Source organism: Mastomys coucha, unplaced genomic scaffold (genome assembly GCF_008632895.1).
Source record: "Mastomys coucha isolate ucsf_1 unplaced genomic scaffold, UCSF_Mcou_1 pScaffold20, whole genome shotgun sequence".
Taxonomy (NCBI): Eukaryota; Metazoa; Chordata; class Mammalia; order Rodentia; family Muridae; genus Mastomys; species Mastomys coucha.
In genome coordinates, this window is record NW_022196903.1 from 38604956 (window position 1) to 38616980 (window position 12025).

The following is a 12025-nucleotide window of genomic DNA, read 5'->3' on the forward strand; positions in this document are numbered from 1 at the left end:
CTTAAGACTGGCAATAAAAAGTGAAGGACAGAAGGACCCGGATGACAGCCAGGAGTCAGATCCTGGAGGGCTACACAACCAAGATAAGATTTGAAAATATTTCCTCCTATCATTTCATCATGTGAAGATCAGAGTACACTTACACAGACTTAGATGGCATAGCCTTTTGCTCCTCAGTGACAAGCCCATACAACATGGCACTGATTATCATAGGCAAACTCTAAGTCAGTGTTTCTGTATGTGTGTGAAAGGCACTACAGGATGGGAATTTTTCAGCTCCTTTATAAACTTATGCATAAGTATCTCTGAAAAGATCCAGTTAGCAAAGAGCTGTGATACATTTTCTCTTTGGTAAACCTCCTGCTGCAGCCTCCCAAGGGCTGGGATTATAAATGTGCACCTAGCCGAGGGTAGCAGGATTTACTTGAGCAGCTCTAGGGGAGTCTAAAGACTGTTTTTTCTGGAATATTCCAAACAAGGAATGCACAGACACCTTTAAACATTTTCTAAATCCTTCCCTGAAAGGGCTTTCTATGCTCCACATCCTGACTGTATTCATCTCTCAGTCATTCTCAAGCTCCCTCCAACACCCTCCAGCTCCATCTGATCTCCTCACACATCGGCCACTCTGCCTGGGTGCTCCACTCTACATGAGTGCTGTCCTGCCTGGGTGCAGCACTAGCTCACTCCCTCAGGCTGGCCCATCTCTTACAATGCACCGCTCATTGCCCTGTGGTAATCACAAATTAAATCCATATCCTTTTAGAGATGCAGATAGAGTCTGCTCAGCCATGACCACTTTGCCTCCTTCTGTCTTCCTAACCTCCATCTCTGGAGACCCTGTGCTTCATACAGAACCCTGCAGTTCACCATCTAACTAGGCTCCATTGTACTTTGTTCCTGATGTCCCACTCCACAGTGCACTCCTGGACAGAGAACACAGATTCTTTCACAGCTGCATCTCCCGTAGCACCCAGTGCCAACAGAAAAGCACTAGTTAGCTCACTGCTTATCCTGACCTTGGAAATGTACAAATGCCTTTCACCAAGCCATTTCATTCCCAGGAATTTATCCAACTAATATATGTGCATTAATTTTCAAAAAATAAAAACTGTTATGAAGTGTATGAGAAGAACCATACAAACTTCAGTAATATGACCCTTAAAATAGACCAATTTGAATGTATGTTACTAATTAGAAAAAGAGAAAACTTGGTCTGGAGACAGAGTCCAGTAGGTAGGGTGCTTTCCTATCATCCACTCTAGGTTTCTTCAAGTCCTCGCGCCCTAACATGAGCCTTAGGTTGGATCCCCACTACCACATCACATCAGGTGTGGTAGTGATAAGCATCGGTAATCACAACAGGAGGAGATGAGGGGACCAGAAGCTCTAAGGCACTCACTGTGTAGCAAGGCAGAAGTGACAAAACAAGAAGAAATGAAGGGAGGGATGAAAGGAGGGAAGGGGAAATTAATAGTAAGACATTTATATGATCCACAACAAAGAAGTCAACGGAACTTGATAGAGAAAAGGGAGTGTTAGTTTCTAAGTTTAGTTAGACATTTAGGCTCACACTTCGTAAAGCTGTTTACCTTTAGTGAGAAGGATGGAGCATAAGCACAAGGCGCAGATATGCAAAGCACATGCTTTACCCGTAAGCTGAGCCCCCAGCTATCAAATAACTTTTTAGAATGATCCTCTTAGCTAAGTAGAATGGCCTGTTTACTTAGAAATACTTCTATTTTCTTTGGGAAAAAAAATTAAGAAGGATATCGTAAAACATCTGAAGTTAAAATACCTATACATTTTAATTCACTGTTCCAAAATAGTCATCTACAAAACAATTTATAACATATGTGCTTTTTGTTTGAAATAAGTATTAATAGTTATTTCCAGAAGACTACAGTAAAATATTAGCAGTTTGGGGAAGGCTTTATTTACTTGATTACAAAAAAAAAAAAGAAAAAAAAAACCCTCCAATAAAAATAGGACTAGGCACTGTGCTGGTCTCATAGTTACCATTCATGGATCTAAAGTCAACAGAAACATGCTCTGGACCCTGTTTTCAAGCCCAAAGCTAAAAGTGAGATGGAAATACAAAGGAAGAAATTCTGAAAACCACCTCAGGAGCACTGATCCTGGCTTGGTGATTTTGTACCTGACATGGGTATCTATACCACAGGGTTACAGACCTTGCTCCACTGTAGACATAAAAATACACGAAATTAAAGAGTCAAGACTTCTCCACTGAGCCTGTAATAAAATTGAAGGCAAAGCACTTCAATTCCTGTACATTACTATTCCCATCTCAGAACTGGCCCTGAACTCCCAGTGCCATTTTGTTTGCTCTCAGACTTTGCCATTGAATCTAATAGCTCCTAGCTATTGAATCGAATTGCTTTACATATATTCATTGACAGTGCCAAAAGCCCCATGACATACATACCTCTGCTCTCCAGATGAAGAAACTGAATCATAAGGTCTTAGAACCACTAAGCAGCAAGACCCATAGATTAAAATTAAAATAGATTAAAACCCATAGATTCGAATTCTTCAACATCGGCTTACACCACTTAGCCTTCTCTGTACTTCTTTCAAGGCAGAAAACATTGACAATTTTCACACACTAACATTCTTAATAAGTGATCTGAGGGGTCAGCAAGCCCACCAGGATCAAATATTTATTTTTGGAAATGCTATTGGTTCTACCATTTAGATAATTTAGATAATTAAACACTGTGAAATTTAATTTTCAAGATGTTGTGATGCTTTATGTCTGAATAACTGTTTACAGTGATAAACTGAAAATCTCGTAACCACGATAATTAAAAAAAAAACTGTTTTAATTCTCAATCTATCACCATTTTCCTCACCTATATAAGATAAAAGGTATCAACGATGCACTAGAGGCATACAAGATGTTCACAGGACTACATACAATAATGACATGTTCTCCTTAATATGTAGAGAGTACAGGTAGACTCTAGCATTCTCACACAATTGACAGATTCAATGACCTTATGTTTCTTAGGATGCATCTCAGCCCTTAGGTACACATGACTATACATGAAGATCAATATTACCTATTGTTATTACTGTATCCTTTGGCTTTTCCCATCAGTATACCCAGGATGTATTAGTGGTAAATACAATTAAATTCAAAACTCAGAACAAGACCCCTGGATGTACACACTTATAAAAACTAAAGACAACCACGGAAAAATGGTGTTTCTTCTGAAACTGGTGATGAACCCAAAATTCTACACAGTGCAAACACAATAAACACTAATTGGGAAAGGGGGCTAGAGGGGACAGTTCAGTCAAGAAAGCAGAACTGCATTCAATCTCAGAATTCATAAAAATATCTGACATAGTGGCTAACACTTATAATCCTAGACCTAGGGAGGTAGCCACAGAAAGATACTTGGGGTCCCTATCCAATTGGCCAACTAGCCAGCCTAGCCTAATCAATTATGTCCAGGCCAGCATTTTCCAGGCTCTGGACTTGATCCCAGCACCAAAAAGCTTATAATAAAAATTTAAATCCCTAGGGTTAAACCTCTAAGACTTTGTATATAACCATATAGTGATCTTGTACTAAGTTCGGGTACTTTCAAGGTGATTAGAAATGAGTCCCTGACAGGTAGCTATTGGCATCCCTCACGTTCCCAGTAGCAAATGTTCCACTGTTACATGTGTGTTCGGTGTGTTAGATGTTTACTCTTGGAACCTCAGGCAGAGGATACAAACTTATCAACTCGTTCTGTCCTCACAAAAGTTCCTCAGGGCAAAAACTAAATATTATGTTCACTTTTCAAACAGGGAAACAGGCACAGGTGTGGTTGCCTAACTTGCCTACAGGAAAGAGAAAACGGAGTTTGGGGTTAAGGCCTTCAGGGTAGGAATGTGGTCCCTCTGCAGGGCTCGTGCTGACACTGTAGCATGGGAAGGAATACGGTACCCGTGGGTAGCAGGGGCTCCAGCGGGGTAAAGGCATGCTCCATAGCGGGGTATGGATTCTGTATGGAAAAGAAAATAAGTCCCAAGTTATTTCCCAAACGTAATTCTGCGACAGGAGCAAGCATCCCGTAGCAGGGACTTTGGACCCGACACTGCGGGAGGCCAGGAAGGTGCAGTGGTGGGCGGGGGAAAGTCCCAGGCAGAGGATAGAGGACCGGGATCCTAAGCGAGCCCCCGGCTCTGGCCATTGCCTCCAGTCACCCAGACGCGCCAGCTTCCATCCGGGCACTGGCAGCGAGGGGAGGCCTCCCTCCCTCCCTCCCGCGCCCCCGCCCCGCCAGCCCGCGCGGGCAGCCGCGCACTTACACAATGGCGGGTGGAGCCACGAGCGACGCGAGCGAGGGCTGCGGGAGTGACAGATCGGCAGCTCGGCGCTCGGCTGCGGGGCCTGGGGCGCGCTGCGCGTTCCAGGGAGAAAGCTTCGTGCGCGAGCGCAGAGCTCCGCCCCTTCCGGAGAGGTCCCAGGCTGCTACCTGCGTAGCTCCCGGCAGCCGCGGGGAGCGAAGTGTCAACCTGCTGTGCTCAGTTGCCGACACAGTGGAGAATTCCATCCGCCTTCGCCCATCTGTCACACCCAGTCCACTCAGTCCACCTTCTCTTTCATCGTCTGCTTCCTGTGCTTTGCACTAACAGTGCTTTGTAAACCTATCAATGGAAACCCTTTAAAATGAATCATCACGTTCTAGGAATGGAGCTTTTGGTTTTTTCAATACTAAGCAAAGCCAAAGAGCCGGAAGTTTCACCACCACCACCTCTAAGCCAGCACAGATGAGTACTCAGAAATTCTGAGAGCCTTTATATCTCCTGCTGGCCCAGGAATAACAGAGACCCATCCCTGCGCTTTAAAACCAGTTCCAGGTATACCGGGCTAGCCTCAAAATCACTATGTAGCCGAAGATGACTTAATACTTCAAGGTCCTCCTGTTTCTTCCTCCTAAGTACTGCAGTTTCTGTCATGACTACTATGTCAAGTTAATGTGGTGCTGGGTATCCAGCTAGTCAAACATTCTGGTAACTGATGTACTTCCCAGTCGGGTAAATGATATATCTTTTTAACTCAAACATCCATTTCTTTCTATTTAAAGATTCAAAATACACTTCCCAAACTTGGGCAATCATTATTCAATTCTCTCTGTCTTTGATGTCAACATTTTAGCTTCTAGCTAACAGAGCATACACAATTTGCCTTTCTTTACCAACTTAACTTCACTTGATAGGCATAATGCCCTCCAGTCCCATCCATATTTCTGAAAATGCTGTTATCTAATTATTTTTGTAAGTGAAGAATAACATTTCTCTATCATGATACCTTTGCAAATGAATCTAATTCAATAAACATAAGAGTGCAGAGCATTTGACAGTGTTTTCTGTTCTTTTTGAATATATGCCCTGCAGTGGGATTAATGGACCATATCTATCTTCTGTTTACTTAAGGAATTTCCATTGTGTTTTCCATAGGTCTGTGATAAATTTCCACTAACCACGATTGAGTTTCTCTTTCTCTGCATCCTTTGCTCTGATTCCTTACTTCTTCCTTTGTAAGTATCCCTGACACTGTCCCTCTCTTCCCTCTCCCATCTCTCTCATGTTGATATCCTGTTGTGGTTTTATTTTATCTCCCTAGGATTTGCAATGGTGGGCAGTATTGATTATACTTTTTGGCAGTGTATGCATCCCTTTGACATGGCTTTTTGAGTCATTGGCCCACTTCTAACTTGGATTATTTGTTGCCATGGTTGTTTCACAAAGCTATTAGATCTCAAACCCATGACAAAGAGCAGAGGCACCTATTTAACATACCAACCTAACCAGGTTCTCTCAGCATCACTCAGTTCCTACCTGTTACAGGGTGTGGATGGCATACCCCACCTCCTACCCTAAATGTCTCCAGCCTAGGGCCTGGGCTGCCCTTCCCATATAATCCAGCCACTTTGGTTACCTGATCCTCTTTGTCTACCATCTATTCTCCTGGCTTTCCCTTTTCCCCTCTCTTCACATAGATCAGCTCAGCATCCCTAACTCTGGCTATAACTCTACCTTTTATCTACAGTAACCATTCTCCTTCACCATACCTAGGAGCAGCCATGTCCTTCCATTTTGTTCCCTTTTTTCATTCATGTTCCTTACACATACTGAAAATTAGTCATTTGTACAATAAGCGATCTAACATAGCATCTTCAGTTCTGTCTGTCTCTAGTAGCTGACATTTAATAATGTTGATTTTTTTTTCATTTGCGATATCAAAACACGTTTAGCTCAGTTTAGACCCAATATTCACTTTTGCTTTTGTTGTTTATACTTTTTGGATCATGACTCCCCCTCCCCCCAAAAAATACAAATCTTTGTTCAGACCACTGTCTAAGTGTGTGTCTTATATTGTCTTCTGGAATTTTCACATCTTACATTTAAGTCTTGGTCCATTTTTCTGTTGGCTTTTATACACAGTAGAAGATAAGTGTCTAGTCTCTCCTTTTCATACAGATGACCAATTTCACAGAACCTTTCACAGGATAGCACTGTCTCCAAGCTATGACTTTAGTGCCTTTACTGACATCAACTGACTGCAAAAACAGGGACTCAAACGCTGGGTTGTCTTTTCTACTGGTCTGTGTGTCTGGTTTTAAGTGGTTATTTTAATTACTGTCATTTTCCAGTGTGCTTTGAAAACAAATATTGTGAGGCCTACCGCTTTGTTCAGAACACTTTAGCTATTTGGGATCTTTTGTGGCTCATTTTCTTTCTGTGAAAAGTATGGGTATTTTGACAAAGATTCCATTGCATACATAGATAAATTGAGGTAGCATGTGTTAGATTAAAGAGCAATTGAAGGCAGAAGGGGAGTAGGAGAAAAAGAGAAGCATAGTCTGACCTTAGGTGGGACAATGTTTATTCATGGCAAGGGGGCACTTTTGCAACCCACATGTGCAAATGGCCAAAATATGTACAGAAGATGATGGGACCTTGTAATGGTGGTTCAGGGAATTACCCTGTACTTCACAGGGAAGCTAGGAACTGTAATCTTTCAGTAAGAAGTTATCTGAGAAGTTAAAAAAAAAAATACAAGACAAAGGTGTTATAGGTGTTTTCTGCTGAGGAGTGTCTCTGTTAGATGGGGTAGTTCAGGCTCCATTGAAGAGGGAGCCCTCTGGCCCTCTAGCAGGGGTTAGAGCTTTAACTTGACTACCTGCAATGGTCAGACGGTTGCCAGCTTGTCTTAAGGGAACTTGGAAAATAGTTATTAGATGTTTTAGAGGTTTTGTTTACAGAGTAAAATTGAGAGACTTTCTGGGAAGGTTGAGGGACATGGAAGAAAAGAGGCAGGAGAAACAGAGTGGATCAGTGAAAGGAAGAGGACATGGCATTGATTCAAGGTGACAGTGACTGGTCCATTGCCAGACTGTTGCACCAAAAGGAAATAGCAAAAGAAGTAGCAGAGAGCTACAGAGCATCAAAGAAAGAGAACAAGAGAAAACATAGGAGGTAAAAGGAATGAAGGCCTCTTTTAGCAAGGGATTTACCACAGTATCTAAAAACATCAGTTCTCAACCTGTGGGTGAAATGACATTCCCACGGGAGTCTTCTAAAACCACTGGGAAACACAGATGTTGACATTAGGATTCATAACAGTAGCAAAGTTACAGTTATAAAGTAGCAATGAAATAATTCTATGGTTGGGGCTCACCACAACATGAGGAACTATATTAAAGTGTCACAGAACTAGGGAGGTTGAAAACCACTGATCTAAAAGGTCTTTTTGCAAATGTATCAAGAACAAAGGGAGCTGTTGTAGAGTGAGAGCTCTTGGGAGAGCTTGCACAGAACGTTTTGTTTGGTTATAGAGTGAAAGTCAGTAAGTAAAGCATGTAAAAGACAGGATAAAAATATAAAGATAAGGAAAATAAGGAGAGAAGAAGTGATCCAGGGGATGATCCAGAGTAGAGATCATAGAGGAATTTTAATCCAGCAATATGGCAGCTCTGACCAGATCCAAAGACCTTCTAATTCTGTGTAATCCATCTGAAATTCAGACTGGATCCTGAATAGCACATTAAACCAATCTGAGCTGTCAAAATACAGAGGATAATTATGCAAAGAAGGCTTTAGTCTAGATGTTTTACTTCTGAGTTCCCAAAAGCAATGCCCAGACTGACAATAAGGAAGATGAGGTAGATAGTGCACTTTCAGAGGGTACCCAAACTGCTTTTCAGGGCTTTGGGTGTTGCTTTGTTGGTGACTGCTTAGAGCTGACATATGATAGATGAGGGGAGCGGGAGATAGAGTGCCTCAGAAGAGGGTCCATCCGAGGAGCCATGATCAAACCTAACAGCTGGCAGAAGTCCAGAACATAAGCCAGGAGATATTAGCTGTACAACTTGATGGGGAATATTAAGAGACAAAAGTTCCAGGAAGAAAAATTTTATTTCAAGATTAACATGAATCAATATAAAGTTAAGTATAAAGTTAAGGTTAAATGAAATTGTACGGCTGGCTGGACCATGACCAGATTTCTATAGATAGCTCAGGAAACTGCAATTAGATGGTTTAATATATTAGACTCCTTCATAAGAAACATGTGCCTGGAATCTTTGTAAAACAAAATCAGATAAAGTCAGCACCTAAGGAATGAATCTGAGTAGAAAGTGTCTAAGTGATAGTCTTTGTTTCCATATACGATAAACTTAGTATGCTTGTTTAAAATATAAGCAATACCAGCGAGTATTAATGAAGAAAAATGGTATCTCACTTAAAGCACATTTTTTGGCTACAAACCATTTGATAAGGAGAAATTTTAAAAATTGGCACTATCAGCTTAAATGATATTTCTTATGTATAGTAAATATATATTACATTGTCAGGCTATGTAAAGTGACAATTTCTATCTAACAAAAATAAATTATTTTTACTTCCCAATTTAAAAATACACTCAGAGACAGCCACTGCCTTGCCTTCTCAATAGGTACGTCTCTAGAATATTTTAGAATATCGTAAGTTACTGCATGTCAGTGACTACACTGAACAACCGGAATGGCTATCTAAAGTTAACCCTATTAGCAGACCCTTTTACAAATATCTGCATCCTCATTCCTTACACTGAGCCAACAGATAAAAGATAAAAGCAGTCAGTCATGTCAAATCTGTAGCAAGTAATTACCATAATTAAAAAGAAGGCTAAAGCCAACTCTTTGCTCCTCCTGCCAATGGGCAAATCTCTAGGTTGCCACATACCTACAGCACTAAGCATATTTCTTAACATCACTCTATTTAAAATTAATTGATTGACCAGGCAATGGTGGCTTCCACCTTTAAATCCCAGCACTCAGGAGGCAGAGGCAAGAGGATATGTGTGAGTATGAGACCAGACTGGACTACAGCACAAGTTTCAGGACAGCCAGAGCTACACAGGAAAAACTTGTCTCAGAAGGAAAAAAAAAAAAAGATTGGTTTTTTTTAGGGGCCGAATTTTAAAGGAAGGTAACAAAATTAAATGAGCTTTTGGCTTTTGGAATTTCTTAGAAAACTTTCACAAACATCACTACCAAAGCCCTTATCTTCCTTGTAGACTTTAAGAGCATACACACTGGCCCTGCAGCTCTGTATATGGGGAGAGACTAGGTTACATTCTTAAAGCTCCATGGGTGAGCCCTAAGTAGAGAGAATGTTCTTCATCTGTTATCTTCTCTTGAAGAGTTCGAGGGCTTGGGATATCACTTAATAGAATGATTTGTCTACAGATAAGAAACCAACTCTCAAAGACACCACTTCGATATTCTGAATAACTTTCAAAGCTGTTTGATAACAGTGTTTGGCATCCTTTCTTTAATGAAGGAATATTGATGGCAAGGGTATGGACCTTGAATTAGCTAGTGCTAAGACTTGAATGCCACGATAAAGGGTATGGCCAATTGAATTAGAGTGTAGGGACCATACCACTCAGTGGTAGGCTTATGTACAAGGTTCCTCTGTTCTCAGCATCCTCATAAGTCAGTTCAGCTCCTGAACTGACATTGAGAGCGGAGTTGTTGCTATTTTCCTCTCTGTTGTTCGAGACATTTAGAATGTGAATGCAAACTCTGAGATCCTTCATTGGTTAAGAGACTACATCCCCCTGTCATATGAGACATGAGAAGCTTTACACATGGAAGTGTTTTTTGTTTTTTTGTTTTGTTTGTTTGTTTTTTTTCCCTACCTGTAGCTGGTCAGACATATACAGCCAGAACATGATCAGGCCTACGACTCAGGAGGCAGAAACAGCAGTCTTCTGGCTGGACTTACTTTCCATACACCCTTGTCTTGTAATGGAGCTAGCATACAACTTACTCTGGTGGGATAGTGTTCACTCCAAGGGAGTTCAGACTCCATCAAATCGAGCTACTTGTTCCTGGGGGTTTTATGCCATTTAGATGTACTATGGATTTATCCCATTTTATACAAACATTCAATCTTTTTTTTTTCTTGTATAAAATGAAGTTTATTTGAGACATGGAAAGGGGCTGTAGGGGAGGGAGTAGAGGCAGAGAAAGAAAGGAGACAGAGAGAGGAGAAATGAAGAAAAGAGGCTGGCCAGGAACACGTGGAGACATGGGGAGACAGGTAGAGAGAAAGAGAGTGCATCCAATCTTTCATAACCAATTTTTATATACATGGTTTTGAATGTTATTTTACATTAAACAGACTTTAAGTTTCCTTTAAACTTGCTTTGCTTTACTTGCTTTGGGCTTAGTTTTGACAACATGTGCAGAACACTATGCGACGAGAAGTAGAAGAGTATATGACAGGAGATAAAAATCGGTCTTTCCTTCCAAGCTCGTCTCTCTAAATAAATTACATTTGTACTTAGCCTGACTGATCATTAATTTGGATATCTTAATCAGCTTTTAATAGTTTACAATAAGTCAATAACTCTTCTATAAGGTTAGGACTTATAATTTTATCCTTGTTAAGTTTAAGCCTTAAAAATTATAATTCAGCCAGGGCTATACAGAGAAACCCTGTCTCAAAAAACCAAAAAAAAAAAAAATTATAATTCTTGAATTAAAGACCCTTTAGTTTCAAAATAAAACTTTAAAACATAAATATAGTCCACAGAGAAGCTGGGGACCTTAGTTTTCTGATCCTCTCCTAACATCCCTTTACCAAATGTCAGGTTTTTATATGACTCTGTTTTAAAACAAACCATCTTAGAAGCGTGGCGTTGTGTCCTCAGTCTAAGACAGGGAATACAATGATAAGAAGAGGGCCTACCACATGGTCACCCTTAACCATGACGGCTGAAAAGTCATATGCCATGTGACTTTTAACCTTAGTAAGATGGTGACTGAGTCACAAGGGCGGCTATTTCCTCTAAGTCATCAGCCAAGGACATTTTGGCTCTATTTCATTTATATATGTTCTATTTTGATGTTGCCCTTATTCAGGTGGGTCTTCCTACCTCAGTTAATACAAAGAATCCCCTGGTGATTCTAAATATGAATCAGTTACAGTTGACAAGCAAAATTAGCCTTTACACCTCGCTAGAGAATGTGTCCGTGTACGTGAGAGAGATGTGTATTCTGTAGCTACTTGTTAACTTACTGAAGTATTTGTTATGTCTACTGGGTGCTCACATAGTTTAATTCTTATGTGTTTCTGGGTTTTCTTTGGTTACTTTTAACTTGTGGGAGAAGCTGAAATTTGTCCATTATTGAAAGCAGGATGTTGGAGCACAAAGGTCCTTGCACTGCCAGATAACTAGGGAAATCAGAAATGGTAATTATGCAGGATTGTCTCCGCAAAGATGGAAATACACGTTTTCCACCCAGAAGTCTGGGAATGGATCTTGTTAATGACATCGTAATCTTTGCTCTCTGTAGAGCCAGACTTCTCCCACATCGCCCAGAATGTTTGTGCCAGACTCTTTCTCACTAGACCTTTATCTTAACCTTTGTCTCTCAGTCAATAGGACTCATCCATAGGGAAGATGTCACATGTCCTGTATAGCCCAAATGACTTCACTCTCTATATGAGA

At 40.8% G+C, this 12025-nt stretch overlaps 1 protein-coding gene and 1 long non-coding RNA gene across 3 annotated transcripts in view; one reads left to right on the forward strand and one right to left on the reverse strand.

Annotated features, from left to right (window-relative positions):
* Tpk1 (thiamin pyrophosphokinase 1) overlaps positions 1 to 4502 on the reverse strand; it is a 364719-nt gene extending 360217 nt beyond the window's left edge. For both annotated transcript variants that reach the window (XM_031381704.1, XM_031381705.1), the window contains exons 1-2: positions 4327 to 4502; positions 3962 to 4019 (exon numbers count right to left, since the gene is read on the reverse strand). In XM_031381704.1, the coding sequence (XP_031237564.1) occupies positions 3962 to 4004 (43 nt within the window). In that variant the 5' untranslated portion in view covers positions 4005 to 4019; positions 4327 to 4502. The remainder of the gene's footprint in view (positions 1 to 3961; positions 4020 to 4326) is intronic.
* The window catches only part of LOC116098826, a 73995-nt gene continuing 66329 nt past the window's right edge, over positions 4360 to 12025 (forward strand). Inside the window, exons 1-2 of the long non-coding RNA XR_004121957.1 lie at positions 4360 to 4878; positions 5479 to 5558. This is a non-coding gene — a long non-coding RNA (uncharacterized LOC116098826). The remainder of the gene's footprint in view (positions 4879 to 5478; positions 5559 to 12025) is intronic.